Source organism: Pseudophryne corroboree, chromosome 9 (genome assembly GCF_028390025.1).
Source record: "Pseudophryne corroboree isolate aPseCor3 chromosome 9, aPseCor3.hap2, whole genome shotgun sequence".
NCBI lineage: Eukaryota > Metazoa > Chordata > Amphibia > Anura > Myobatrachidae > Pseudophryne > Pseudophryne corroboree.
Genome location: NC_086452.1, coordinates 253611048 through 253636630, shown reverse-complemented (window position 1 = coordinate 253636630; position 25583 = coordinate 253611048). Strand labels below are relative to the sequence as shown.

Here is a 25583-nt window from a genome sequence, read left to right as displayed (position 1 = left end):
CTGGGGACATGGCACATGCTGTCTATGCCGACAGCAGCGCCATGTCTGGTGCCTGGAAGCGCCGGAGGCTGGTGGCAGCACTGCAGCTTCCAGAGTGCTGGGCTTGCTCCCAGCGTGATGCTCTGGAGCTCCGGTCTGCAGGATTTCCCGGCGCTTGGCGATGACATCATCTATAAGTGCCGGCCCACAAGACACTGTACCTGGGTGCAGTGTAAACCGTGCCGATCCAGGAATATCCTGGATCGGCACTGCGGTATAAATTGGGGGAGTCCCGGGTCTGACCCGGCTTGGAACGTGTTCCAAATCCTGGGTCAGACCCGGGATTTTGGTGTAAAAGTGGTATTAGTGTGCGGTGGTAATAGTACTAAATCTAATAGTTTAATGCTGGTCTGAAATGGTCAGGGTGTAATTAAGTGTAGGGCTGAGTTGGGGGAGAAGTATGGCTAACTATTAAATTGGAATGCAATTAGTTTAATGTAGGGGCTGACTGGGAGGAAAGAGGCCTATTTCTTACATGTGAATGTGATTACTTTTATGATATGGCTGGCTGCAGTGGGTTTGATTGGAGTAAAATAGCCCAATTTAATAAATATGAATGCTATTAAATTAATGTCAGGTTTGGTTGGAAGAAGTGAGGCTTAAATATTTATCATGCCCATCCTTTTTCTAAACAGGGCCCACACTCTCCGGTGCATCAACAAAGCTTAAGAAACAATTAGCAAGCAGTCTAAGCTTCAAGCAGGAGAGAGCATCACTTTCTGGGTGGTTTCCCCATTCACTGAGGGCTTTGGTTGGGATGAGCAATATACTGTACTGCTCCACAGCACTAGCACGATAATAGAAAGTATCAGTAAGAAGGTATGGGCCTAATTCAGACCTGATCGTAGATGTCCTACATTTAGCACCTAAATATAGCACATCTACGATCAGAAAGACGGACATGCGGGGGGACACCCAGCACAGGGTTAGTCCGCCCCACATGTCAGGCCCCATCCCCCCTTCCCTGCACAAGTACAAAAGCGCCTTTGTACTTCACGAGTAGCTCCCTACCAGCGCAGCTCCTGCGCGCTGGCAGGGAGTTACCCACCGCTGTCCGGGTCGCAGCAGCTGCGTGTGATGTCAAGCCGCTGCCGCGCCTTGCTCCCCGCACAGTCCGGGCACACCTGCGTGTCCCAAACCGCGCCACTTTAACTACGGCCAAACGCCGTCGGCCCGCCCCCTCCCGCCCAGTGACTGCTTCTGCCTGTCAATCAGGCAGAGGCGATCGCAGGACTGAGATGGCCATCGGCTGTTTAGCATGCTCCGGCGCACTGCGGCGCTGGTGAATGCGCAGTTCAAACCTGATCGGCTGCTGTGCGAAAACGCAAAGCAGCGATCAGGTCTGAATTAGGCCCCATGTCTTTGTATTATTGTTGCATTACAGGTGTCACTCTTGCCTTGCTTAACTCATTATATTATCAATACCAGCATCCAGTATTAGCACACAATAACTCTAAGCACAAAATCTATAGCATCAATCGTAACTATACTTACATTTCTTCACTGGGTGTGCTGGCTCCTCCCCTCTATGCCCCCTCCCACAGGCAGTTATAGGTAAAAAACGTGCCCGAAGGAGAAAGGACATATATGAGAGAAGGAAACATGACAACAAAGAGTGGTGACATTTATAAACTAGCACACCACTAACATGCAACGACCAGCAATGGTTGGAAACAACAACAGCAACAGCTGAACAGGTAACCACATAAAAGAGAACCTGCAGAAAAGTCAACGCACTGAGGCGGGCGCCCAATATCCCTTATGGACTATGAGAAAAGGATTTACCGGTAGGTATTAAAATCCTATTTTCTCTAGCATCCATAATGGATATTGGGGAATCTAGTACGATGGGGACGCGCCAAAGCTTCCAGAACAGGCGGGAACGTGCGGAGACTGCTGCAGCACCGCCTTCCCAAACTGGGTATCCTCTTTGGCCAGGGTATAAAATTGGTAGAACTTCACAAAGGTGTTCTTTCCCGACCAGTATGCAGCTCGGCATAGTTGAAAGGCCGAGACTCCATGGGCAGCCCGAGACTCCATGGACATTCTAGCGTGGGCCTTTAGAGACTTAGGAACAGGTAAGGCTGCCGACACATAGGCCTGTTGGATAGTAAGCCTAATCCAATGAGAAATGGACTGCTTCGAAGCAGGACAACCTTTTTTCTGCACATCATAGAGTGCGAACAAGGAATCCATCTTTCTGATCCGAGCTGTTCACTTGACATAGATTTTCAAGGCACGCACATCATCCAATGCCTCTGGAGCAGCAGAAGTACCAGAACTGGACGGAACAACAACAGGTTGATTCAGGTGAAACGCGGAGACAACCTTCAGCAGGAATTGCTGTCTAGCCTGGAGCTTTGCTCTGTCCTCGTAAAAGACCAAGTACGGACTTTTACGCGATAAGGCCCCCAATTCTGAGACACGCCGAGCAGAAGCCAGGGCCATCACCGTCTTCCACGTGAGGTACTTGTCTTCTACCGTCATCAGAGGTTCAAACCGGGAGGACTGTAGAAATTCCAACACTACATTCAAATCCCAGGGTGCCGTAGGCAGCACAAAAGGAGGTTGTATGTGTAGTACCCCCTGCAAGAAGGTCTGAACTTCTGGCAACACTGGCAATTTCTTCTGGAAGAAAATGGAGAGAGCTGAAATCTGGACCTTAATGGAAACCAGACGTAAGCCTTTATCCACACCAGCCTGCAGGAACCGTAAGAAACATCCCAAGTGGAACTCCGCAGGGAGATACATGCGTTCCTCGCACCAAGAGACATATCTTCTCCAGATATGATTATAGTGTTTTGATGTCACAGGCTTCCTGGCCTGAACCATGGTAGCAATAACCTTTTTGGAAAAGCCCTTGTGAGCTAGTATGTTCTGCTCAACCTCCATGCCGTCAAACAAAGTCGCCGTAAGTCCAAGTAGATGAATGGTCCTTGTTGAAGAAGATCTCTTCTGAGAGGTAGAGGCCAAGGGTCTTCAACGGACATGTCCAGAAGATCCGCATAATACGCCCTCCGAGGCCAATCCGGGGCAATCAGAATTGCCTGGAATCCCTGATTTCTGATGCGCTTGAGCACCCTGTGAGCAATGGAATTGGAGGAAACAGGTATACCAGCCGGTAAGGCAAGGCGACATCAGTACATTTACTGCCCTCGTCTGAGGGTCCCTGGTTCATGAGCAATACCAGTGAAGCTTCTTGTTGAGATGAGAATCCATCATGTCTATCTGTGGGCAGCCCCACCGGTGGATGATCTGCTGGAACACCTGCTGGTGGAGACCCCTCTCCCCCGGGTGGAGATCGTGATTACTCAGGAAGTCTGCTTCCCAGTTGTCTACTCCCAGAATGAAGATTGCGGACATTGCTCTTGCATTTCTTGCTGCCCAGAGGAATATCTTTGACACCTCTTGCATGCAGGCTCTACTTTTTGTCCCTCCTTGCCGATTGATGTATGCTACTGATGTGGCATTGTGCAACTGTACTTGGATCGAGCTATCCCTAAGCAATGGAGAGTCCTGAATCAGAGCATTGTAGATTGCCCGAAGTTCCAGAATGTTGATCAGAAGGAGGCTTTTGTGGGTTGACCACCTGCCCTGGAACTGCGCCCCTTGGGTGACAGCTCCCCATCCTCTTAGACTCACATCAATCGTGAGGAGGGTCCAATCCTGAATTTCGAAACTCCGGCCCTCCGGTAGATTGGAGGACTGCAGCCACCACAGGAGGGAAATTCTGGCCTAAGGTGACAGCCGTATGATCCGGTGCATCTGAAGATGTGATCCAGACCATTTGCTCAGGAGATCCAGCTGAAAAGTCCTGGCATGGAACCTCCCATATTGGATCGCCTCATATGAGGCGACCATCTTTCCCAACAATCTTATGCAAAGATGGATGGACACTTGAGTAGGTCGGAGCACCATGCGGACCATCTCCTGAAGTGTTCTCACCTTGTCCTCTGGTAGGAACACCTTCTGAGCCACAGTATCCAGCAACATCCCCAGGAACAGGAGCCTCTGAGTCAGCTCCAGGTGGGATCTCTGTAAGTTGAGGATCCACTCATGGACTGACAGAAGTTGGATAGTGCGGTCAATATGGAGCAACAAAAGCTCCCTGGATCTTCCTTTGATCAGAAGATCATCCAGGTAAGGGACAATATTGACTCCCTGGAGCCAGAACTGGAACATCATCTCTGCCATCACCTTTGTGAACACCCTCGGAGCTGTAGACAGGCCGAAGGTCAGTGCCTTGAATTGGTAGTGATTGTCCAGCAGGGCAAACCTCAGGTACGCCTGATGAGGTGGCCAAATCGGAATATGGAGGTAGGCATCCTTGATATCCAAGGAAACCATGAATTCCTGTTCTACCAGGCCCGCAATCACTGCTCGCAAGGATTCCATTTTGAACTTGAACACCTTCAGGTAAGGATTGAAGGACTTTAGAGTCAAAATGGGCCTTACTGAACCATCTAGTTTCGGTACCACAAACAGGTTGGAGTAATAACCCTTGCCTCATTGTGGTATTGGTACTGGAACAATAACGTGGGACTGGACCAACTTTAGGATGGCCTGTTGCAATGTAACCTGAATATCCTCGAATCTGGTAAGCTTGATTTGAAAAATCGTTGGGGAGGAGCACTGTTGAACTCCAGCTTGTAGCCTTGAGAAACGAGATCCCTGACTCAGGTATTCTGGCAGGAAGCCTCATAAACGCGGCTGAAGTGACGCAGTTGAGCTGCCACCTCGTATCGCCTCGGGGTGGGTGGGTACCATCATCATACAGAAATGGTGGTCTGTTCCTGAGAGTTGGTGCTTGCAGGCTTTATTGACTTACCTCTGGTGCCTCTAGTCGCATTGGAGGCACCTCTGGCCTTAGATCAATTCTATGAGACCGAAAGGACTGTACAGACGGCCCCCAGGTAGGAGCGTCTCGCCGGCGGGGCCCCAGGGGGAGAAACGTGGATTTCCCAGCTGTAACTTTGGAAACGCGTTTGGATTCTATGTCTGCTATACACCGATGCAACCAAAAGGCAGAGGTCCTAGCATTGATGTTCCCCATCTCCTTGAGGAAATCACAGAGGACGCGTGTAGTGTCCTGAATGTGCTTTAGGAGGGTCACCATAGTGACCAGGGGCATAGCCCCAGAGAGGTCCTCCTGAATTTGAGTGGCTCATGAATGAATGGCATGGGTCATCCAGCAACCCGCAATGACCGGCCTTTGTGATACACCTGCCGCCATGTAAATAGAGTGAGCGTAGCTTCTATTTTACTATCCTCAGGATCCTTTATGGTAAAGGAGCCCAGGGCAGGCAGCACCACCTTTTTGGACAGTCATGACACTAATACATCAACCCCCCGGGGGTTCCTCCCAAAATTTCCTACCTTCAGGAGCAATTGGGAAAGTGCGCAACAACTTTTTTGACACTTGGAATTTTTTGTCTGGATTTTTCCAGGCCAACTTGAATAGGTCATCTAACTCTGCAGAATCAGGGAAAGTGACGTTAGGCCTGTTTTATGTAAAGAAAAACGACTGCTGTGACGCAGTGTCCTCTAGAGGGAGCTTTAACACGTCCCGTATAGCCAGAATTAGGGGTTCAATACCCTAAGCAGAATCGGTATCCCCACTAACAGGATTCAAGTCCTCCCCATCCTCCTGTGTATCCTCATCTGTTTGAGAGAAAGTATCCCGCACCAGAACTAATGGTAAATAGATTTTGATATAAAGGATTGTGCGTTAGATTTCAATTTGATTAATTCAAATAAATTTGACGCTGGTGCTACCCACTGATCTAAAAAGTACATACGAAGAAGAAAAATTGTGGCAGAGATCAGTTTATCTGGGTGCACTCTATCCCCTTCATGAATCTACATCTACAGTATTTTTACAATTCAATGAATTTATTGTTAGATAAATCTTTATAAACATATATTTATGATCTCCCATACGGTATTATAATGGCCTACGTGTTAGACCATACAAAGCGAAGTATTAAACATTTTTTTTAAATATAAATAGAAAAACGTGAAAAGAAGAAATGATTATTAGAATTTTTTTTGTCTTGTGTGAAAGTATACAATAAAATGTATTAAAACTAAATCGTGTGCCGCCTATTATATCTTATATATTTATAACACTCTTATGATGAGTATAAGTGTTCTAAGCTCCATTTATTTGTATATATGTACCTAGTGAATATCAATATATTACTCTTATACCCAAATGTTTTTACATGGTGTATAACTGTGCCATACCTATGTCTAAACAAGGTATTAGTTCTGAGTGTAAAACATTTTTATTACATTTGGCAGTGTGAAAAGAAATGAAAACACACTATTTCTGTCCAGATTTTAGTGTTGACACTATATCTACTTGTATTTATTTATTGACAATGATATGTTTCAATTTCACACTGCTCTGTATGCGATATTGGCACTGTATCCACTCATTTCTCTTTATTGACAGTAATAGGTTTCAATTTCACACTGCTTTATGGGGGTCATTCCGAGTTGTTCGCTCGCAAGCTGCTTTTAGCAGCTTTGCATACGCTAAGCCGCCGCCTATTGGGAGTGAATCTTAGCTTCTTAAAATTGCGAACGAAAAAGATTCGCAATATTGCGATAAGACATCTCTGTGCAGTTTCTGAGTAACTCGAGACTTACTCTGCCAGTGCGATCAGTTCAGTGCTTGTCGTTCCTGGTTTGACGTCACAAACACACCCAGCGTTCGCCCAGACACTCCTCCGTTTCTCCAGCCACTCCTGCGTTTTTCCCAGAAACGGTAGCGTTTTTTCACACACACCCATAAAACGGCCAGTTTCCGCCCAGAAACACCCACTTCCTGTCAATCACATTACGATCACCAGAACGAAGAAAAAACCGTGAGTAAAATTTCTAACTGCATAGCAAATTTACTTGGCGCAGTCGCAGTGCGGACATTGCGCATGCGCACTAAGCGGAAAATCGCTGCGATGCGAAGAAATTTACCGAGCGAACAACTCGGAATGACCCCCTATGTGCAGAGACTGGCAACAAATGTTGCTAATGCTATATGTATACCAGTATGAATTCTTGGCAGTCTGCCAGTTTTTCTATACTGCACAAATTTAAAGATGTGATTGCTTCTTATTATTTAGCCACAAGTGATGCTAAAAGTGTTCATCCTCAGTTTCAAGCTGCACTATATGATCATATGTTTCTCATATAAATGATAGACACAACATAAATCACTGCTTCCTATAATTAAGATGAATAATGGGGAATTGAATTTACCAGTTCCCTTATCTCACACTATTTACATGGATTCCATGAATTCTATTGTGCAGTTATAACAAGATGCATGCACATGTAGGAATGAGGACTACAATAGGCTGTCAATCCGTACTAGACCACATCAGCAATCCTGGGTTACTGGAAACTGGACTATGTCAGAAAGTATAACACAGTGGGTATTAAAGTAAGCTTACTTTCTTATATGTAAAACCCACAGGCTGGCATACTCCGCATAATTTAATATAATGTTGAGCCAAAAAATGCAGATTTCTGACAGTCTAAGTATATTCACATGATCCTCATGCCCTGCCTCCTATGGTCGCATATTATTGTGCACGACAATGTATCTGAGGGTAACACTTTCTTAGCATATACATGAGCATCAGATTATTAGTCACTATATTATCCTAAAGTGATAAGCAATCACATGAGTGTACATAGGCAGATCAATTAGGAGCTATTAGAACAACACATTAATATTAGCGGAGCACGGCTAAACCAATGCGCATTTCACTCTTTGTTAGAGCTTCTTCTGGGCTCTAGCCAGTATAGTGTGTCAGAGACAGAAGTATGTCTCCTGTGTTGGGGGCAGCCATGTTGGAGACCAGAGTATTACCAATGAAGTTCCCAATCTGTGTCCAGCCAATCCTGCATATTCTCCCCTTACAAAAGGGGGCTGGCTCAGAGGTAGAGTGCCAGTGTTTCAAGTTACCTCCTTGTGAAAGGTTCTCCAGCTCTGTGCTCCCAGGTTACTTCTGGTTCCCTGGTCCTGGTTGCTCTCATCTATCGATTACCTAAACGCTGCTGCAGTCCTGCTGTCTAAGTCCATTGTCACTCGGGGTCCCAGGTCGTAGAGGAGCTCCAGGTGCTAACGTCGGTTCCCGCAGACGTCTTCATTTCTTCAATGTCCAAGTTCTTCAGCCTTGTCTTTCAGTCACAAACCACATTCATTTCTTCAAAGTCCAAGTTCTTCAGCCTTGTCTTTTAATCATAGAACACAGTCTTCAGTTCTTTACCGGAGTTCTTCAGCTTCACTCTTCAAGTCATTTAACCATAGACTCTAATTCTTCCAGTTTCTTCTATTTCTCCAATATTTGTGTACAGCCTGATTATTCATTAAAACTACAGTTCTCTTCCTATGGAGTCCTCCTTTTCTTTACGCCCTCCGGCCAACGTTAATACTTGGGTTCCACCCCATGAGGAGGACTTACATTCAGCCACCTCGTTTACTCTCCTCACAGGTAGCTGTCCCTTCAGCCAAAACTCGGTTGTCGGAACCCCAACTTATGCCAAGCACTGGCCCAATGGATCCGGCAAGTGAGCAGGCTACCGGGGGCGATGCCTCTGTGGATATTCTGTCTCGTCTAAATAAACAGGAGGCCATGCAGGTGAAGATTGTACAGTTCATGCAGAATATGTCCACTCGTTTGGATTCTCTTCACGCAGCCATTCACACATCTCGGACTCCGGTTCCAGCTTCCAATCCGCCAGCACCTAATGCTCCAGTGTCGATTACAGTTCCTCGTTTAAACTACCGCCACCCAGTAAATTTGACGGTGGTCCAAAGCAATGCCGAGGGTTCCTCAATCAATGCAAGATCCAGTTTGAGCTTCAGTCAGCTAACTTTCCGTCAGATCGGACCAAAATCGCATACTGTACATCATTTCTCCTCTGACCGGACCAGCTCTGGATTGGGCTTCACCCTTATGGGAGAGAACTGATCCCATACTCTCGAATTACCCAGAATTCGTGGCAACTTTTCATAAAATCTTTGACGAGCCAGGCCGGACCACCTCTGCCTCTATGGAGATTCTGCGTCTGCGTCAGGGAACCCGTTCCGTCGCCCAGTACGTGATCCAATGCCATACTCTGTCTTCCAAAGTGGGCTGGAATGATCAGGCTCTCACTGCCACCTTTTGGAACGGTCTCTCCGACACAATTAAAGATGACATGGTCACTCAGGATGTGCCAGCTAAGCTCGATCAGCTAATTTCTTTATGTAACAAGATTGATCTGAGATACAAGGAGCGCTGTCTTGGGAGAACAAGGTTCGAGCGACCCAAACCTCGGGCCTGTCCCACTCCTAGACCATCCTCACCGTCTACTGAAGAACCTATGCAGGTCAACCGCTCTCGTCTCACCAATGAGGAACGTCAAAGACGCAGACAGGGCAACCTCTGCATGTATTGTGGGGCGGCCTACAACTTTGTTAAGTCTTGTATTCAACGACCAGGAAACTCCCGCTCCTAGTTTACGCAGGAGAGGTTAAGCTAGGAGCATTCCCCAACCAATTTACCAGGAAGGAATCACTGTTGGCTGTATGTCTGGAACTTCCCTCTACCTCCCTTCATGTTGCAGCACTTTTGGATTCTGGAGCTGCAGAAAGTTTCATTACTTCCGCCTTAGTCCGACAGTCTGAAATACCAACCATTCGTTTGGAGCGAGCTATCTCTATCACTGCGTTTGACGGAAGTTATATCCCTGAAGGGATTATCACCCACTGTACAGTTCCTCTGAAAATTGGTATTCTCCATTCTGAAGTTATCTCTTTCCTAGTAATTCCTAAAGCCTCTCAAAAAATAATCCTCGGATTCCCATGGTTACAGGAGCACAACCCCCGCTTGGATTGTCAAACTATGGATGTACTCGCTTGGGGGGAGTCGTGTTCTCTAAGCTGTTTATCCACCATCAAGCCACTCTTACCCTACACTCCACTGATCTCCCAGATGCCTATCAGCCCTTTCTGGACGTCTTCAATAAGCAAGGGGAGGATACCTTGCCTCCCCACCGAAGTTGGGACTGCCCTATCGATTTACTGCCTGGTAAAACACCTCCCAGAGGCCGAACATACCCTTGATCTCTCCCGGAAACCCAAGCGATGTCTGAGTATATACAGGAAAATTTGGCCAAAGAGTTCCTTCGCCCTTCCTCTTCTCCAGCCGGGGCAGAGGGTTTTTTTGTTAAGAAGAAGGATGGGGGACTACGGCCTTGCATCGACTACCGGGGCCTCAATGAAGTTACAGTTAAGAACAGATACCCCTTGCCCTTGATTCCCGAACTATTTGACCGAGTAAAGGGGGCTACCATTTTTACTAAATTGGACCTGCATGGAGCTTATAACCTTATACACATTTGCACAGGAGACGAGTGGAAGACTGCGTTCAATATTCACAATGGGCATTACGAATATCTGGTGATGCCCTTTGGCTTATGCAATGCTCCAGCAGACTTCCAGAATTATGTCAACGAATTATTCCAAGATCTCCTCTATAAGTGCCTGGTCGTGTATCTGGACGATATTCTAATATTTTCCAAAGATCTGAAAGTCCATCGGGAACAGGTCAGAGAAGTCTTGAGATGCCTAAGGGAAAATTGACTCTTTTGTAAACTGGAGAAGTGCACGTTTGAGGTTTCCTCCATCCCTTTCTTAGGTTACATCATTTCCGGGAGGGAATTACAGATGGATCCTGCCAAAGTCCAAGGAATGAGAGATTGGACCCTTCCTACCACTTTGAAGGGAATCCAGCGTTTTTTAGGCTTCGCCAATTTTATTGGCGAAGTTTATTAAAAGTTATTCCTCCATCATTGCCCCGATTACAGCACTAACAAGAAAAGGGTCTAATTCTGCAGCTTGGCCACCTGAGGCACTAAAAGCCTTTTCGTTTCTGAAAGAGGCCTTCATGTCTGCCCCTATCCTTCGGCAACCTGATCTCAGTCATCCTTTTCAGGTAGAGGTGGATGCTTCTTCAGTAGGAGTGGGGGCCGTCTTATCCCAGTACTTTGAGGATTAGAAAGCTCATCCTTGTGCTTATTTTTCCTGAAAATTTTCTCTGACAGAACAAAACTACGCCATTGGAGAACAAGAATTGCTTGCCATAAAACTTGCATATGAAGAGTGGCGGTACTTGCTGGAAGGAGCTCAGCACCCAATCTCAGTAACCACGGATCACAAAAATCTTTTATATCTTCAGACCGCCCGATGTTTAAACCCACGGCAAGCCAGATGGGCACTGTTCTTCTCCCGTTTTTCTTTCAAGCTCAGTTATCATCCAGGGTCACTTAATTGGAAAGCAGATGTGCTCTCTCGTTCATTGAATTCAGATGAGTCCACAGATCTTCCGGACAGACAATTCATCCTAGATCCTGCCTCCTTTGCTGCAACTCATACTACTTCGCTTCCTCCACCGGGAAAAACCTTAGTTGCACCAGAACTCCAAAAAAGACTGCTCACATGGGCTCATATATCACCTTGTACGGTACACGCAGGTAGCCTCAAGACTCTTAAGTTCATCCAATGCTCCTATTGGTGGCCTCATATGAAGACGGATGTTATGGAATTCATAGCTGCCTTCCCAAAGTGCGCCCAACATAAAAGCCTAGGGGATCATCATCGGGTCTTCTTCATCCGCTATCGGTTCCACAAAAACCCTGGACACACATCTCCATGGATTTTATAACTGACCTACTTGTCTCCAGAGGACAAAACACCATTTGGGTCATTGTAGACCGATTTTAAAAAATGACGCACTTTGTCCCACTCACAGGTCTTCCAACCGCTCCACAACTATCAAAATTGTTCATATCAGATATTTTCCGGTTACATGGACTTCCACAAGAGATAGTTTCTGATCGAGGGCCTCAGTTTGTGGCTAAATTCTGGAGAACACTGAGTTCAGCTCTTGTAATGGAATTAAGTTTCTCCTCTGCATACCATCCCCAAACGGATGGCCAGACTGAGAGAGTGAACCAAGACTTAGAGACTTTCCTACGACTCTTCATGTCTTCTTCACAGGACGATTGGCTGGACTATCTTCCATTTGCTGAATTTGCTCACAATAATCTCTACCACTCCGCTACCCTCCCACACCCTTTTATGTGAATTATGGACTTCATCCACGTGTTCCTGCTTTCCAATCTCTTCCAACTCTCAAAATACCTGCCGCAGAGTTAGCTCTTCAGCAATGTGGAGACAAGTTCATGAGGCTTTGCTTAAAACATCCAATAAATACAAATTTTTTGCAGATCGAAAATGGAAGGCTGTCCCTAGTCTCAAAGTGGGTGATCAAGTCTGGATTTCTACTCGAAACTTAAGACTCAAGGTCCCTTCCAAGAAATATGGCCCCAGATTCATTGGACCATATCCTATTAAAAAAGTATTGAATCCAGTAGCATACAAAGTGACGTTGCCTCCATACTTGAAGATCCCAAATGCATTTCACATCTCCTTACTGAAGCTTCTCATACATAACCGTTTTCGGGCTGGCTCCCTAGACCTCCCAAGGTGCAAGCTGCTCAAGGAGAAGAATTTGAAGTTCATAGGATCCTTGAATGTCGTAAAAGATATGGTCGTCTCCAATATCTTATTGATTGGAAGGGCTATGGACTGAAGGAAAGGTCCTGGGATTCTGAAGAGGATGTCCACGCTCCAAAATTAGTCCGGACCTTTCATACCAAGAATCCGATGAAAACACAAGGGAGTTCAGAGCCCACCCTAAAAAGGGGGTTACTGTCAGGCTCCGGAGCCTTACCTCCTGCGGGTGCTCCCGCGGGTTGCTGGAGGCGGGCCCTCCTGGACGGATGTGAGGTGCCAAATGCCGGAGGCCGAGGGTCTGGAGAGCCGGGCACTGCAGTGGGGATCGCTGCAGTAAGGTCCTCTAGTGGTGACACAGTGTAGTGTGTCAGAGACAGAAGCTGGCTAAAGCTGTGTGCTAACAGCTAAGTATGTCTCCTGTGCTGGGGACAGCCATGTTGGAAACCAGAGTATTACCAATGAAGTTCCCAATCTGTGTCCAGCCAATCCTGCGTGTTCTCCCCTTACAAAAGGGGGCTGGCTCAGAGGGAGAGTGCCAGTGCTTCAAGTTACCTCCTTGTGAAAGGTTCTCCAGCTCTGTGCTCCCAGGTTACTTCTGGTTACCTGGTCCTGGTTGCTCTCATCTATCGGTTACCTAAACGCTGCTGCAGTCCTGCTGTCTAAGTCCATTGCCACTCGTGGAAGCGCTCACGGGGTCCCAGGTCGTAGAGGAGCTCCAGGTGCTAACGGCGGTTCCCGCAGACGTCTTCATTTCTTCAATGTCCAAGTTCTTCAGCCTCGTCTTTCAATCACAAACCACAATCTTCATTTCTTCAAAGTCCAAGTTCTTCAGCCTTGTTTTTTAATCATAAAACACAGTCTTCAGTTCTTTACCGGAGTTCTTCAGCTTCAAGTCATTTAACCGTAGACTCTAATTCTTCCAGTTTCTTCTATTTCTCCAATATTCGTGTACAGCCTGATTATTCACCAATCTAACAAAACAAAGAAACCAGAGGAACTAATAACAAATGTAAGTCACTTACTCTTCAGACCACTCACCTCCTGATTGTTGCATCTGATTAAATAGCACGGAACTACCTTACTTGGACATATCATAAACCATCCATTTTACCAACAAATGAACGTATCTATATTATTGGAATTTTGTTTTTCATGCTGCACCAATGTAATCTTACCTACAAACACCTAAAAAATCTTACAGAACCACCATTGCTTCTTAAACCTCACAATCTTTTCATTACATACGATCCAAATACATCTCAACACCCACTTTATCTACACTTCTGATTCATTTCATACTAAATCTACACCCATTGAGCCGACACTGCTTTTCTAATCTGCATTTCTGCAATTCTTCGGCTCTGAATCCCTTACAGCCTCCACTCCTACTTCCACTTTCCCTCAACCTATTTACCTACTAAACACTATGTCATGGCTTTCTTATACTCCCCACATTACTCAGTGTCTACCTAATCATGTGTCTTTATCCTCCCCCCCTAGACTCCTACAGCTCCTCCTCCCTCCCCTCCTCTGTCTCCCCTCCATCTCTCTGTATACTGTCCCCTCCTTTCCTGTTACCCCACTTTCACTCACGTCTACCCCATGGTCCTGCTACCCCACAACTCAGCCCTGCTCCCTCTCTCCCTTCCCTGTCACATCCCCACACCCCCATCCACATCACACTGACCTCCCTCCCTGCCCACCTCCTGCAGTTTCCCCTCCTAGCTCTGGCTCCCGCACCATCACTACTCTCTCATCATCCCTGCCCTCAAAGTTAATCTCTCCTCATCGCTACAGCAACCCTGATAATCTCATTCACATCTCTCCCACAAACTCAAACCCCCTATCCTGTGCCCTGTGGAATGCCAGATCTGTTTGTAACAAACTGGTCCCCACTTATGACCTTTTCATTTCTAACTCCCTCCACCTACTAGCCATTACTAAAACTTGGATTATGCCCTCTGACACTACTTCTCCTGCTGCTCTCTCTGCTGGGGGCCTCACATTCACACACACACACCCCGACCTGGGGGTCGCCATGGGGGTGGTGTTGGGGTCCTTTTACCTTCCAGTTACTCCTACCAACTCATACCACCAGAACCATCCCTTACATTCTCTACATTTGAGGTCCATACTATACGCCTCTTCCAACCAGTCCATCTTAGAGTAGCTGTCATTTACCGCTTCCCTGGCGTTGCTTCCAAATTCATCGACAACTTTGCTTCCTGGCTTCCTCACTTCCTCTCTTCTGACATTCCTTCCATTATCCTAGGCGATTTCAACATCCCTATTGACATCCCCACACAATCCCCTGTCTCTAAACTCCTTAACCTCACCTCTTCACTTGGTCTCTCCCAGTGGACCTCCTCACCCTCCCATGTGAATGGGAGCTCACTGGATCTGGTCTTCACTCACCGCTGTGATTTTTCTGATTTTTCCTATTCCCCATTTCCCCTCTCTGACCACCACCTGCTCTCCTTTAACCTATCTCTCTCTACTTCCCCATCTCTACCTCCCAAGGCTACCATCACTAAGCGTAACATTGAGGCTATTGACACCACATTCCTTTCCTCCCTGTTTGACTCACTTCTCTCTCCTATTCTCTCTCTCTCTCTCTCTCTCTCTCTCATGCCCTGAACAAGCCACTTCCATGTACAATGCATCCCTTACTTCTGCTCTTGACTCTGTTGCTCCACCAACCACTATTCACCCTCGCAAATTAACACCTCAACCCTGGCACACCAAATGCACCAGATATCTGCAAAAATGCTCACGTACTGCTGAGCGACACTGGAGGAAATCACGCTCTAAGGCAGACTTCCTCCATTTCAAACTTATGCTCTCATCCTTCAGTGCTGCCCTTTCTCTTGCTAAACAGTCATACTTCAAGAACCTCATCTCCTCCCAGTCTTCCAACCCCCGGCGCCTCTTTGCCACTCTCAACTCACTCCTCTGCCCACCTCCACCTCGTCTCCCTTCCTCACTCTCTGCTCTTGACTTTGCCACTTACTTCACATCCAAAATTGACTCCATACGTAAGGACATCACATCACACCAGACCATTAGTATCCAGCTTTCCCCCATCCCTTACCAACCCTCCCCATCCCTCCCACCTACTCTGACCTCTTTCTCCCATGCAACTGGAGAGGAAGTCATGGCCCTCATTCGTTCCTGTCCCCTCACCACCTCTCCACTTGACCCTATCCCCTCCCGCCTCCTCCGCTACCTCTCTCCTTCTGCTTGTTCCCACCTTCTCAATCTCTCCCTCTCATCAGGCACTGTACCCTCTGCCTTCAAGCATGCACTCATCTCTCCTATTCTTAAAAAACCTACCCTTGATCCAAACACTCTCTCCAACTACCGACCCATCTCTCTCCTCCCTTTTGCCTCCAAACTCCTTGAGAGTATTGTCTACAACCGCCTTACTTCCTTTCTTTCCTCACACTCACTACTTGACCCATTCCAGTCTGGCTTCCGTCCTCTCCACTCCACTGAAACTGCCCTTACAAAAGTATGCAATGACCTCCATGCTGCTAAATCTAAGGGACACTACTCTCTACTTATTCTACTTGATCTATCTGCTGCTTTTGACACTGTGGACCATCCTCTCCTACTGCAAATCCTTCACTCCATTGATCTGCGTGACACTGCCCACTCTTGGCTGTCTTCCTACCTCTCTGACCGTTCATTCTCTGTCTCTTCTCATGACTCCACCTCCCCCTCACTTCCACTAACTGTAGGTGTACCCCAAGGTTCTGTCCTTGGTCCTCTCCTCTTCTCTCTCTATACGTCCTCACTAGGTAAGCTCATTAGTTCTTTTGGTTTCCAATATCATCTCTATGCTGATGACACCCAAATATATCTTTCGTCTCCAGCAGGGCCGTAACTACGTGTGTGCCAAGTGGGCTTGGCACACAGCGCAGTTGCCCTGAGGGCGCACGGCCAGCGGCATGTAATGAGTCAAATTGACTCATTACATGCCGCCTCTGAAGTCTGCGCCGTGCGCCGCAGCCGCGCTGGAGGAGAGAGAAGCACCGGAGGCAGCTGAGAAGGAGGAGGAGGGAGGGGGACTGGAGCCGCAGCAGCGCTATTTCATTGGTAGTAAGCGCCGCTGCAGCATCCCCCTCTCCTTCCGTATAGGCTGCCCGGCGCTGCTGTGGATGCTGGGATGCGGTTCCTCCATCCCAGCATCCACAGCAGCGCCAGGCAGCCTATACGGAAGGAGAGGGGGATGCTGCAGCGGCGCTTACTACCAATGACATAGCGCTGCTGCGGCTCAAGTCCCCTCCCTCCTCCTCCTTGTCCGATGCCTGCACAGAGGGAGATGCCAGCACGAGGAGCCTGTCAGCGGGGAGAAGGTAAGTATATCCCTCTCTCTCTCTCTCTCTCTCTCTGTGGGACACCGTCTGCCATAATGTGTAAAAAGGGGTCCTGGCTGCCGCAATGTGTAAAAAGGGGTCCTGGCTGCCGCAATGTGTAAAAAAGGGGACTGGCTGCCGCAATGTGTAAAAAGGGGGACTGGCTGCAGCAATGTGTAAAAAGGGGGACTGGATGCCGCAATGTGTAAAAATGGGTCCTGGCTGCCGCAATGTGTAAAAAGGGGGCCTGGCTGTCGCAATGTGTAAAAAGGGGGACTGGCTGCCGCAATGTGTAAAAAGGGGGACTGGCTGCCGCAATGTGTAAAAAGGGGGACTGGCTGCCGCAATGTGTAAAAAGGGGGACTGTCTGCTGTAATGTGTAAAAAGGGGGACGCTGTCTGCTGTAATGTATAAAAGGGGCTCTACCTGGTGTAGTGGCGCTACTGTGCAGCGTAATTTGAATAATGGAGACTACTGTGCACCGTAGTATGAATTGCTATTATTTTGTGGCCACGCCCCTTCCCCGTGAAGCCACGCCCCTATATATTTTTTGCGCGCCTACGGGGGGGCGCCAATGTCGTTTCTTGCACACAGCGCTAAAATGCCTAGTTACGGCACTGCTCTCCAGACCTCTCCCCTACTCTCCTCACTCGTATCTCCAACTGTCTCTCTGCTACCTCTTCCTGGATGTCCCAGCGCTTTCTTAAACTTAACATGTCTAAGACCGAACTGATCATCTTTCCTCCCTCCCGCATAACCTCACCTCCTACAATCTCATTATCTATTGATGGCACTACTATCTCCTCTAGCCCCCAAGTGCGCTGTCTTGGAGTAATCCTTGACTCCTCCCTCTCCTTCAAACCACACATTCAGCACCTCTCACAAACCTGCCGTTTTCATCTAAAAAATATTTCCAGGATCAGACCCTTTCTGACCCAGGATGCTACTAAGACTCTTATCCACTCACTGGTCATCTCCAGACTGGATTACTGTAATCTCTTCCTGACTGGCATTCCTGACAAACACCTCTCTCCACTCCAATCTATCCTCAATGCTGCTGCCCGGCTCATTTTCCTCACCAAACGCACTATGTCTACCTCTCCTCTCTTACTAGACCTTCACTGGCTCCCCTTCCCTTTCAGAATCCATTTCAAGCTTCTCACACTCGCTTACAAAGCCCTCACCCACTCCTCTCCCATCTACATCTCTGATCTTATCTCCCTTTACATTCCCACACGTCCTCTTCGCTCTGCTAATGCACGACCACTTTCCTGCTTACGGATCACCACCTCCCACTTCTACCTCCAAGATGTTTCACGTGCTGCACCACTTCTCTGGAATTCCCTACCTCTCCCCCTCAGACTCTCCACCTCTCTACAAAACTTCAAACGGGCTCTCAAGACCTACTTCTTCACCAAACCCAGCCAAATCTCATCCTAACCCTCTGTTCTACACTCTCCATGTACCCCATCTGTGTCACCCCTGTCTGTCTACCCCTCCCCTTTAGAATGTAAGCTCTCACGAGCAGGGCCCTCTTCCCTCATGTGCTTATCCTTTCTTACTTTAATAATCTTCAACTGCATCAACTCCAGCAGTCTTCTGCCACCTGATACTTATTCCAGTGTCATCTGCTGATGTAACTATGTTTATTTACCCTGTACTTGTCCTATACTGTCATCAACTGTAAGTTGCTGCTTTCCTGTTTGATTATTTATGTACTCTGTAATTGGGCGCTGCGGAACCCTTGTGGCGCCATATAAATAAAGGATAATAATAATAATAATAATAATAATAATAATAATAAATTATTCATTAAAAATACAGTTCTCTTCCTACGGAGTCCTCCTTCTCTTTACGCTCTCCGGCCAACGTTAACACTTAGTTTGGCTTCCACCCCATGAGGAGGACTTACATTCATCCACCTCGTTTACTCTCCTCACAGGTAGCTGTCCCTTCAGCCAAAACTCGGTTGTCGGAACCCCAACTTACGCCGAGCGTGACATACTGTATGTGGGAGGAGACACACAGAGAGAAGGACACCAGCACACCCCTAGCTGCACAACCCCAGTGAGGCTGACAGCTAACTCTATCACAGTAAACACTAATAATGTCTGTCCTGTAGAGAACCCAGATAGCCCAGGACGGTCCTGTATGCTGCGCCCGCGTTCAGCCACACTTTGAACCGGGGCCGCCGGTTTGTACTCACCACAGACGTCACCTTCAGGCAGTGTTAGGGGTGTGCGGTGTGCTGCGATTGTGACAGCCAAGGTGCAGTGCCCCGCTGAACAACAACCCCTCAGGATGGTGGTCCTGCAGCGGGGAAGCAGCTCTGCACCTCGCAGGGCCAGTGACCGCTGCTCCCCTAACTCCCTGTTTGCTTAAAAACATCACACAACTGCTAGTTCAAGAGAGTGTCAGCCAGTCTACACGGGGGACCCTAGCGGGACCCTCGCACTGAGGTTTCTCCGCCCCCTCCAATGGCGCCGGAGTTACAGTGATTATACTGAACATTACAATGAAATTGAAGAAAACTCTCTGGAGCTCAGAGATGTGCATCCTCTCCTGAGGGCACTTTTTTCTAAACTGCCTATGGGAGGGGGCATAGAGGGGAGGAGCCAGCACACCCAGTGAAGAAATTTAAAGTGCTCCAGCTCCTTTGGACCCCGTCTATACCCCATTGTAATAGATTCCCCAATATCCCGTATGGATGCTAGAGAAAATAAGTTCAAATAAAAAATATCTTTTTATTTTGTAGAATTTTGTACAATTAGGATGTGACAGCAGATAAGAACCACTTGGTCAATCTAGTCTACCCTAAACACATGCACACAGTAGGGTTCATTTTTGTCGGGACAAACAAACCTACCAGTACATTTTTAGAGTGTGGGAGGAAACCGGAGTACCCGAAGGAAACCCACACAAGCACATGGAGTATATACAAACTCCACACAGTTAGAACCCATGACCTCAGTGCTGTGAGGCAGTAATGCTAACCATTACACCTTCCATACTGGCCGGAAGCTAGCAGTGTTGTATTATTATGCAATGGGGACAGATAGAGATTCAAAACCTCATTATTATTTAACAGTTTTTAAACTTTATACTTTTCATTTTTACTTTCTTATTTGGCAAATGTGATAATGTTATTACCTGTTGTTTCACAGGAAAGGTTCACGTGGCTTTTTTCTTTTATCTTTACATTTTCCAAAACATTCTCGACAAATCTAGGTGGCACTAAAAATAAATATTGCATGTTACACAAACTATAAGTCTTGTCAGTCCTAAAGCAATACTAAATTATACATTTATGTGGCATTTAACGATACCAGTGAATAATGATTTTATAAGAAAATAGGATTTTAGTACCTACCGGTAAATCCTTTTCTCCTAGTCCGTAGAGGATGCTGGGGACTCCAAAAGGACCATGGGGTATAGATGGATCCGCAGGAGCTTGGGCACACTATAAAGACTTAAACTGGGTGTGAACTGGCTCCTCCCTCTATGCCCCTCCTCCAGACCTCAGTTAGAAAACTGTGCCCAGGAGAGACGGACATTTCGAGGAAAGAATTTATAATTTAAACACAGTGAGTTTAATTAAACCACAGTGAGTGGTGTACCAGCTCACACCACAAACATACCGCAAGACACGGCCTTCAACAGAATACCAGCCCACGGTATGAAAAACATACAGCCATATGCTGAGAGAATATGTAACACGACCTGTGTGTCAACCCAACCAATAATAAGAAACCACATGCCATGGCATGAACAACGTCAGCACGAGCCTGACAGAGAAGAAACACCACAAAGTGCAACCAAAATCAATAATTGCAGACACAGTACGCACTGGGACGGGCGCCCAGCATCCTCTACGGACTAGGAGAAAAGGATTTACCGGTAGGTACTAAAATACTATTTTCTCTTACATCCTAGAGGATGCTGGGGACTCCAAAAGGACCATGGGGTCTATACCAAAGCTCCAGAACGGGCGGGAGAGTGCGGACGACTCTGCAGCACCGATTGAGCAAACATGAGGTCCCCATCACACAGGGTATCAAACTTGTAGCCATTCAGCAAAGTTAACCCGCCGAGACACCTCGGGCATACGCCCAAGAAGAGCCCATCTACCTAGTAGAATGGGTCTCCCCCGACTTCGGTCACGGCAATCCAGCCGTAGAACTAGCACGCCGAATCGTATCACAGATCCAGCATGTAACAGACTGCAGAGAGGCAGGCGCCCCAAGCACGCTGGGAGCATACCGGACAAACAGAGCCTCTGTTACCCCAAACTGAGCCCAACTGGTGACATAAATCTTCAAAGCCCTGACTACATCGAACGACTTTGAACCAGCCAATGCTGAAGCAACCACAAGCATCAAAATAGGTAGGTTTTTTATAAACCCCGAAAACCCTTTTCGGCAGAACTACTTTCGGAGTTCTCAATCCTATCCACTTGGAAGATCAAACAGGGACTCTTGTGAGTCGCCTCGCAGACTCCCAAAAGGCAAAAGCATGACCACTCTCCAAGAGAGAAATTTTAACACAACCTTTAATAAAGGTTTCAATCAGTGAGACACAAGAAACGCAACACCACGTCCGTAGGAACCTTATTAGATTCCCACCAAGACACATATTTACGCCAAATACGGTGGTAAGGCTTCGCCGATACTACTTTTCTAGCCTGAAGAAGTGTGGAAATGACCTCACTGGGAATACCCATTCGGACTAGGATATGGCCTTCAACCGCCACGCTGTCAAACGCAGCCGCGGTAAGTCCGGATACACACCCTAATCTTGTTGTAACAGTTCCTCCCGTAGAGGAAGAGGCCAGGGATCTTCTATGAATACATCTTGAAGAACTGGATACCAAGTCCTTCTTGGCTAGATCGGAACAATGAGGATCACCGGAACCACTGTTCCTCTTATGTTTATCACCTTCAGCAGAGTGAAAGCGGAGGGGACACATAGACCGACTGAAAACACCCAAGGTGTCACGAGGGCGTCCACTGCTATAGCTTGAATGTCCCTTGACCTGGAACCATATTCCTGAGGTCCCTCGTTGAGGCGAGACGCCAACATGCCCAATTGAGGCACTCCTCCAAGACTTGTCACTTCTGTGAAACTTCTCGATGACGACAGTATTTCTCCCGTAAGGAGAGCGCGTCTGCAGAGGAAATATATTTCTCCGTCGTTTACGTCCGGAACGAAGACTGCTAATATAAAGTTTACCAGTCTGTTCACCCAGCGGAAAACTATTTCAGCTTCTGCCATAGCCGCTTTGCTCCTTGTTCCGTCCTAGCGACTTACTTACGCCACTGCTGTCAAGACGTCCGACAGAATTAACACGGCAGATCACGAAGAATATGTTAGTTGAAAACAGCTCTTAATTCAAGAAAGCTTATTGTAGACAAGCTTCTCAGCTTGACCTTTTCTTCTGGAAATACTACCCATGCAAGGACTGCTCCCCAGCCTCGGAGATCTGCATACATGGACACCAGGATCTAATCCTGGATCCCGAACCTTCATCCCTCTAGGAGGTGAGAACTGAGCAGACACCACAGAAGTTATAACCTGGCCATTAGAATTATATTCCGGTGCATGTGTCGGTGAGACCCGGACCACATTCCCAACAGATCCCGTGAAAACCACTCTGGCATTCGACCTGCTCCCCGAAAAAACCTCTTAGGCTGCACCCAACTTCTTCATCAACGGAACATATTGATGGAGTGGCACTGTAAAACAGATCCGACTCAGGATCCTCAGACCTCTTTCCACAGGAAACACAGAACCTCAACCGTGCAGTATCTACCCTGATACCACCTCCGACATCTGCGTCGTCGGGAACAACAGCCCTTCCCTGTTGAAGAACAGTCAGAGAGAAACAACGATTTGCACCACTTGGTCCTGACCTCGCCTCAATCAGGCGAACATCTCAGTACAGACTAACAATGGCTCTTACTATTGAAAGAAAACCATCATACTACCATCACTCCAGTGAAATGGCAAAGACAAACCTGGCTATCCCTCCAGGTAATCTGAATGCGCAGAACACGCATGTAAACTTTTTTTTTTTTTTCGGGACAGGAGGACAAGACCCTGAACCTGGCGCACCGCTGGTATGGCGTCGCGTACTACCTCCCCTTCCAGAGGGGAAAAGGCAATATCCATTAGAAAATCAGTGAGGGGAACATCTGTAACCCCAGAATGTCCCCCTTTGGATTCTATAAGTAACCACCAGTCCTAGTCTATTCCCGGACTAACTGAAAGTAGTAACTGAGTCCTCACTGGCGCGTGGTCCCGCCATCTAGACTCAGCGACCAGTGGTGGATGTGGTAGAACATAAACCTACATCCGCTTCTGCAAACCTAACAAGGCTGCAGAATACTTACCTTTTCACCTTCCACTGTCTGCACAGAAAGGGAAACATAAACAGAACGGTATCGAACAGGTTAAAACGACTGCATCCCACAAAAGAATGCATCACCAACCGATGTGAAGGAGTCTAACTCACGAAGTCAGACTTACCAGTGGCATCCGCCGAGATTGACTGAACTGAGGCATCCTCAAACAGCTGTATACCGTCCCTCCAGTATCTCTCGGAGACATCCTCAGCATTTCCCCGTCCACACCTCCTGCCGCCACGCGGCAGCCTGCTGTAATGTCATAAAGTAGAATTAATATAAACAGCCTTACCCATTCTCTGTAGGGTAATTCTATCGGATACCTATCCGAATATAACACTCCCCCATATGCATGCAATGCAAATAAGTCCAAAGTATAAAAATAAAATATCACTTAGCTTCCTGTGTAAGATCCCTTGCGACCGGGCTCCGCATCGACCAGGAGTTGACTGCCACAGTATGCTCTCCGTGTCGGGAAGAGAATAAACATTCGGACCCCTTGAGAGGATCAAATACAAACTCGTCACTGCCGATCTGGAGCTTAATCAACAGAGCGACCAGCACATGAGAAGAAATACTATTACTTCAGCATTCATGAATACACATAATGTAATACACAATATAACACACATCTATAGATATACATATAAAACATATACATAAGTGGGATATCCAGACCCGCCAGGTCCCTAGTGACAGTAATGTGTTCTGAATGTGTATGACCATGTACTGACATGCCCCAATAGTGGATCTACCAGGAAAGTTAAGGTCGACAGAAAACTTAGTAGTCGTCGACAGCAGGGAATAGTAAGCAGGCAAAAAATAACCTTCTCGGAACCCCGAGGGATCTGAGGGAAGAATACATATATAATTTCAATAACACTCCCCCCACATATACCTATAAATACATATACAGGTATAAGGCCGTTATGTTAATTTTTACCCAGTAATTACAGTTGATGCCGTCAGGGCACCCACATACGACTGTGTCTCCCATCTCGTGTTTAGTATTTTCAAGTATACAACTACCGACCTGCTGACACTGCATCTTCTGAATCAAGTACCAACAGGCGTCGGCCGACAGTGCTCCCCACAGCTGCTTGTGACAGAGCCCTCACACATGTCGACATATGTCGACTAAAAACTATAGTGGGTAATCTGACAGGAAAACTCAGATATACATGCACCACAACAATGAATATACGCCCTTTATGGAAAATAGTGCTATATTCTTCTCCATATAGCACTAAACACCGTGCCCCTCCTCGTTTGTGCTGTATACATAGCCTTGGCAGGGACATGGAGTAAAATGGCGCTGAATCAGTTGTGGGGGCTAAGCCCCGCCCCTTCCCGGCACACTTAAGCCTGTCAGAAAATAATGTTCTTTATGTCAGCGGGGGTTCTTATACAGTATCTACCTACTGTATAATACTCAGCCTCTATTAAACTGTATATATTGCTGCCCAGGGCGCCCCCCGCACCCTGCACCCATGGAAGCTGGCGGCGCGGGAGAAATGGCGTGCAGCGTGCTATAATATGCTGGCGGGGGTCTGGGACATGGTGCCCCGGCACCGCAAAAGTTTTACATGTCAGCCCTTTAAAAAGAACCGTAACTTGCTGCCCAGGGCGCCCCCCAGCGCCCTGCACCCGTGTAAGCCGGTGGCGCGGGATCAATGGCGAGCAGCGCGCTGTAAGATGCTGGAGGGGGTATAAGACACGGTGCCCAAGCACCGAAAATGCTTTCAATGCAAGCCCTTTTAAGAAATCAGTAACCTACTGCCCAGGGCGCTCCCCCCCCCCCCCAGCGCCCTGCACCCTGTGAGTGCCGTTGGTGTGTGGGAGCATGGAGCGCAGCGCGACCGCTGCGCTGTACCTCCGTTACGGAAGTCTTCTGCCATCACTGAAGTCTTCTGATCTTCACATACTCACCCGGCTTCTTTCTTCTGGCTTCTGTGAGGGGGTTGATGGCGCGGCTCCGGGAACAAGCAGCTAGGCGAACCAAGTGATCGAACCCTCTGGAGCTAATGGTGTCCAGTAGCCTGAGAAGCAGCGCCCTTAAACTAAGAAGAAGTAGGTCCTGCTTCTCTCCCCTTACTCCCACGCTGCAGGGAGCCTGTAGCCAGCAGGTCTACCTGAAAATAAAAAAACCTAACATAAAGTCTTTTAGAGAAACTCAGTAGAGCTCCCCTAGTGTGTGTCCATTCACTCCTG

General features: G+C 47.5%; 1 protein-coding gene across 3 annotated transcripts in view; it reads right to left on the bottom strand.

Annotated features, from left to right (window-relative positions):
- The window catches only part of HMCN1 (hemicentin 1), a 1072092-nt gene that overhangs the window by 655829 nt on the left and 390680 nt on the right, over nt 1-25583 (bottom strand). For all 3 annotated transcript variants that reach the window (XM_063940215.1, XM_063940214.1, XM_063940213.1), the window contains one exon: nt 20122-20205. In XM_063940215.1, the coding sequence (XP_063796285.1) occupies nt 20122-20205 (84 nt within the window). The remainder of the gene's footprint in view (nt 1-20121; nt 20206-25583) is intronic.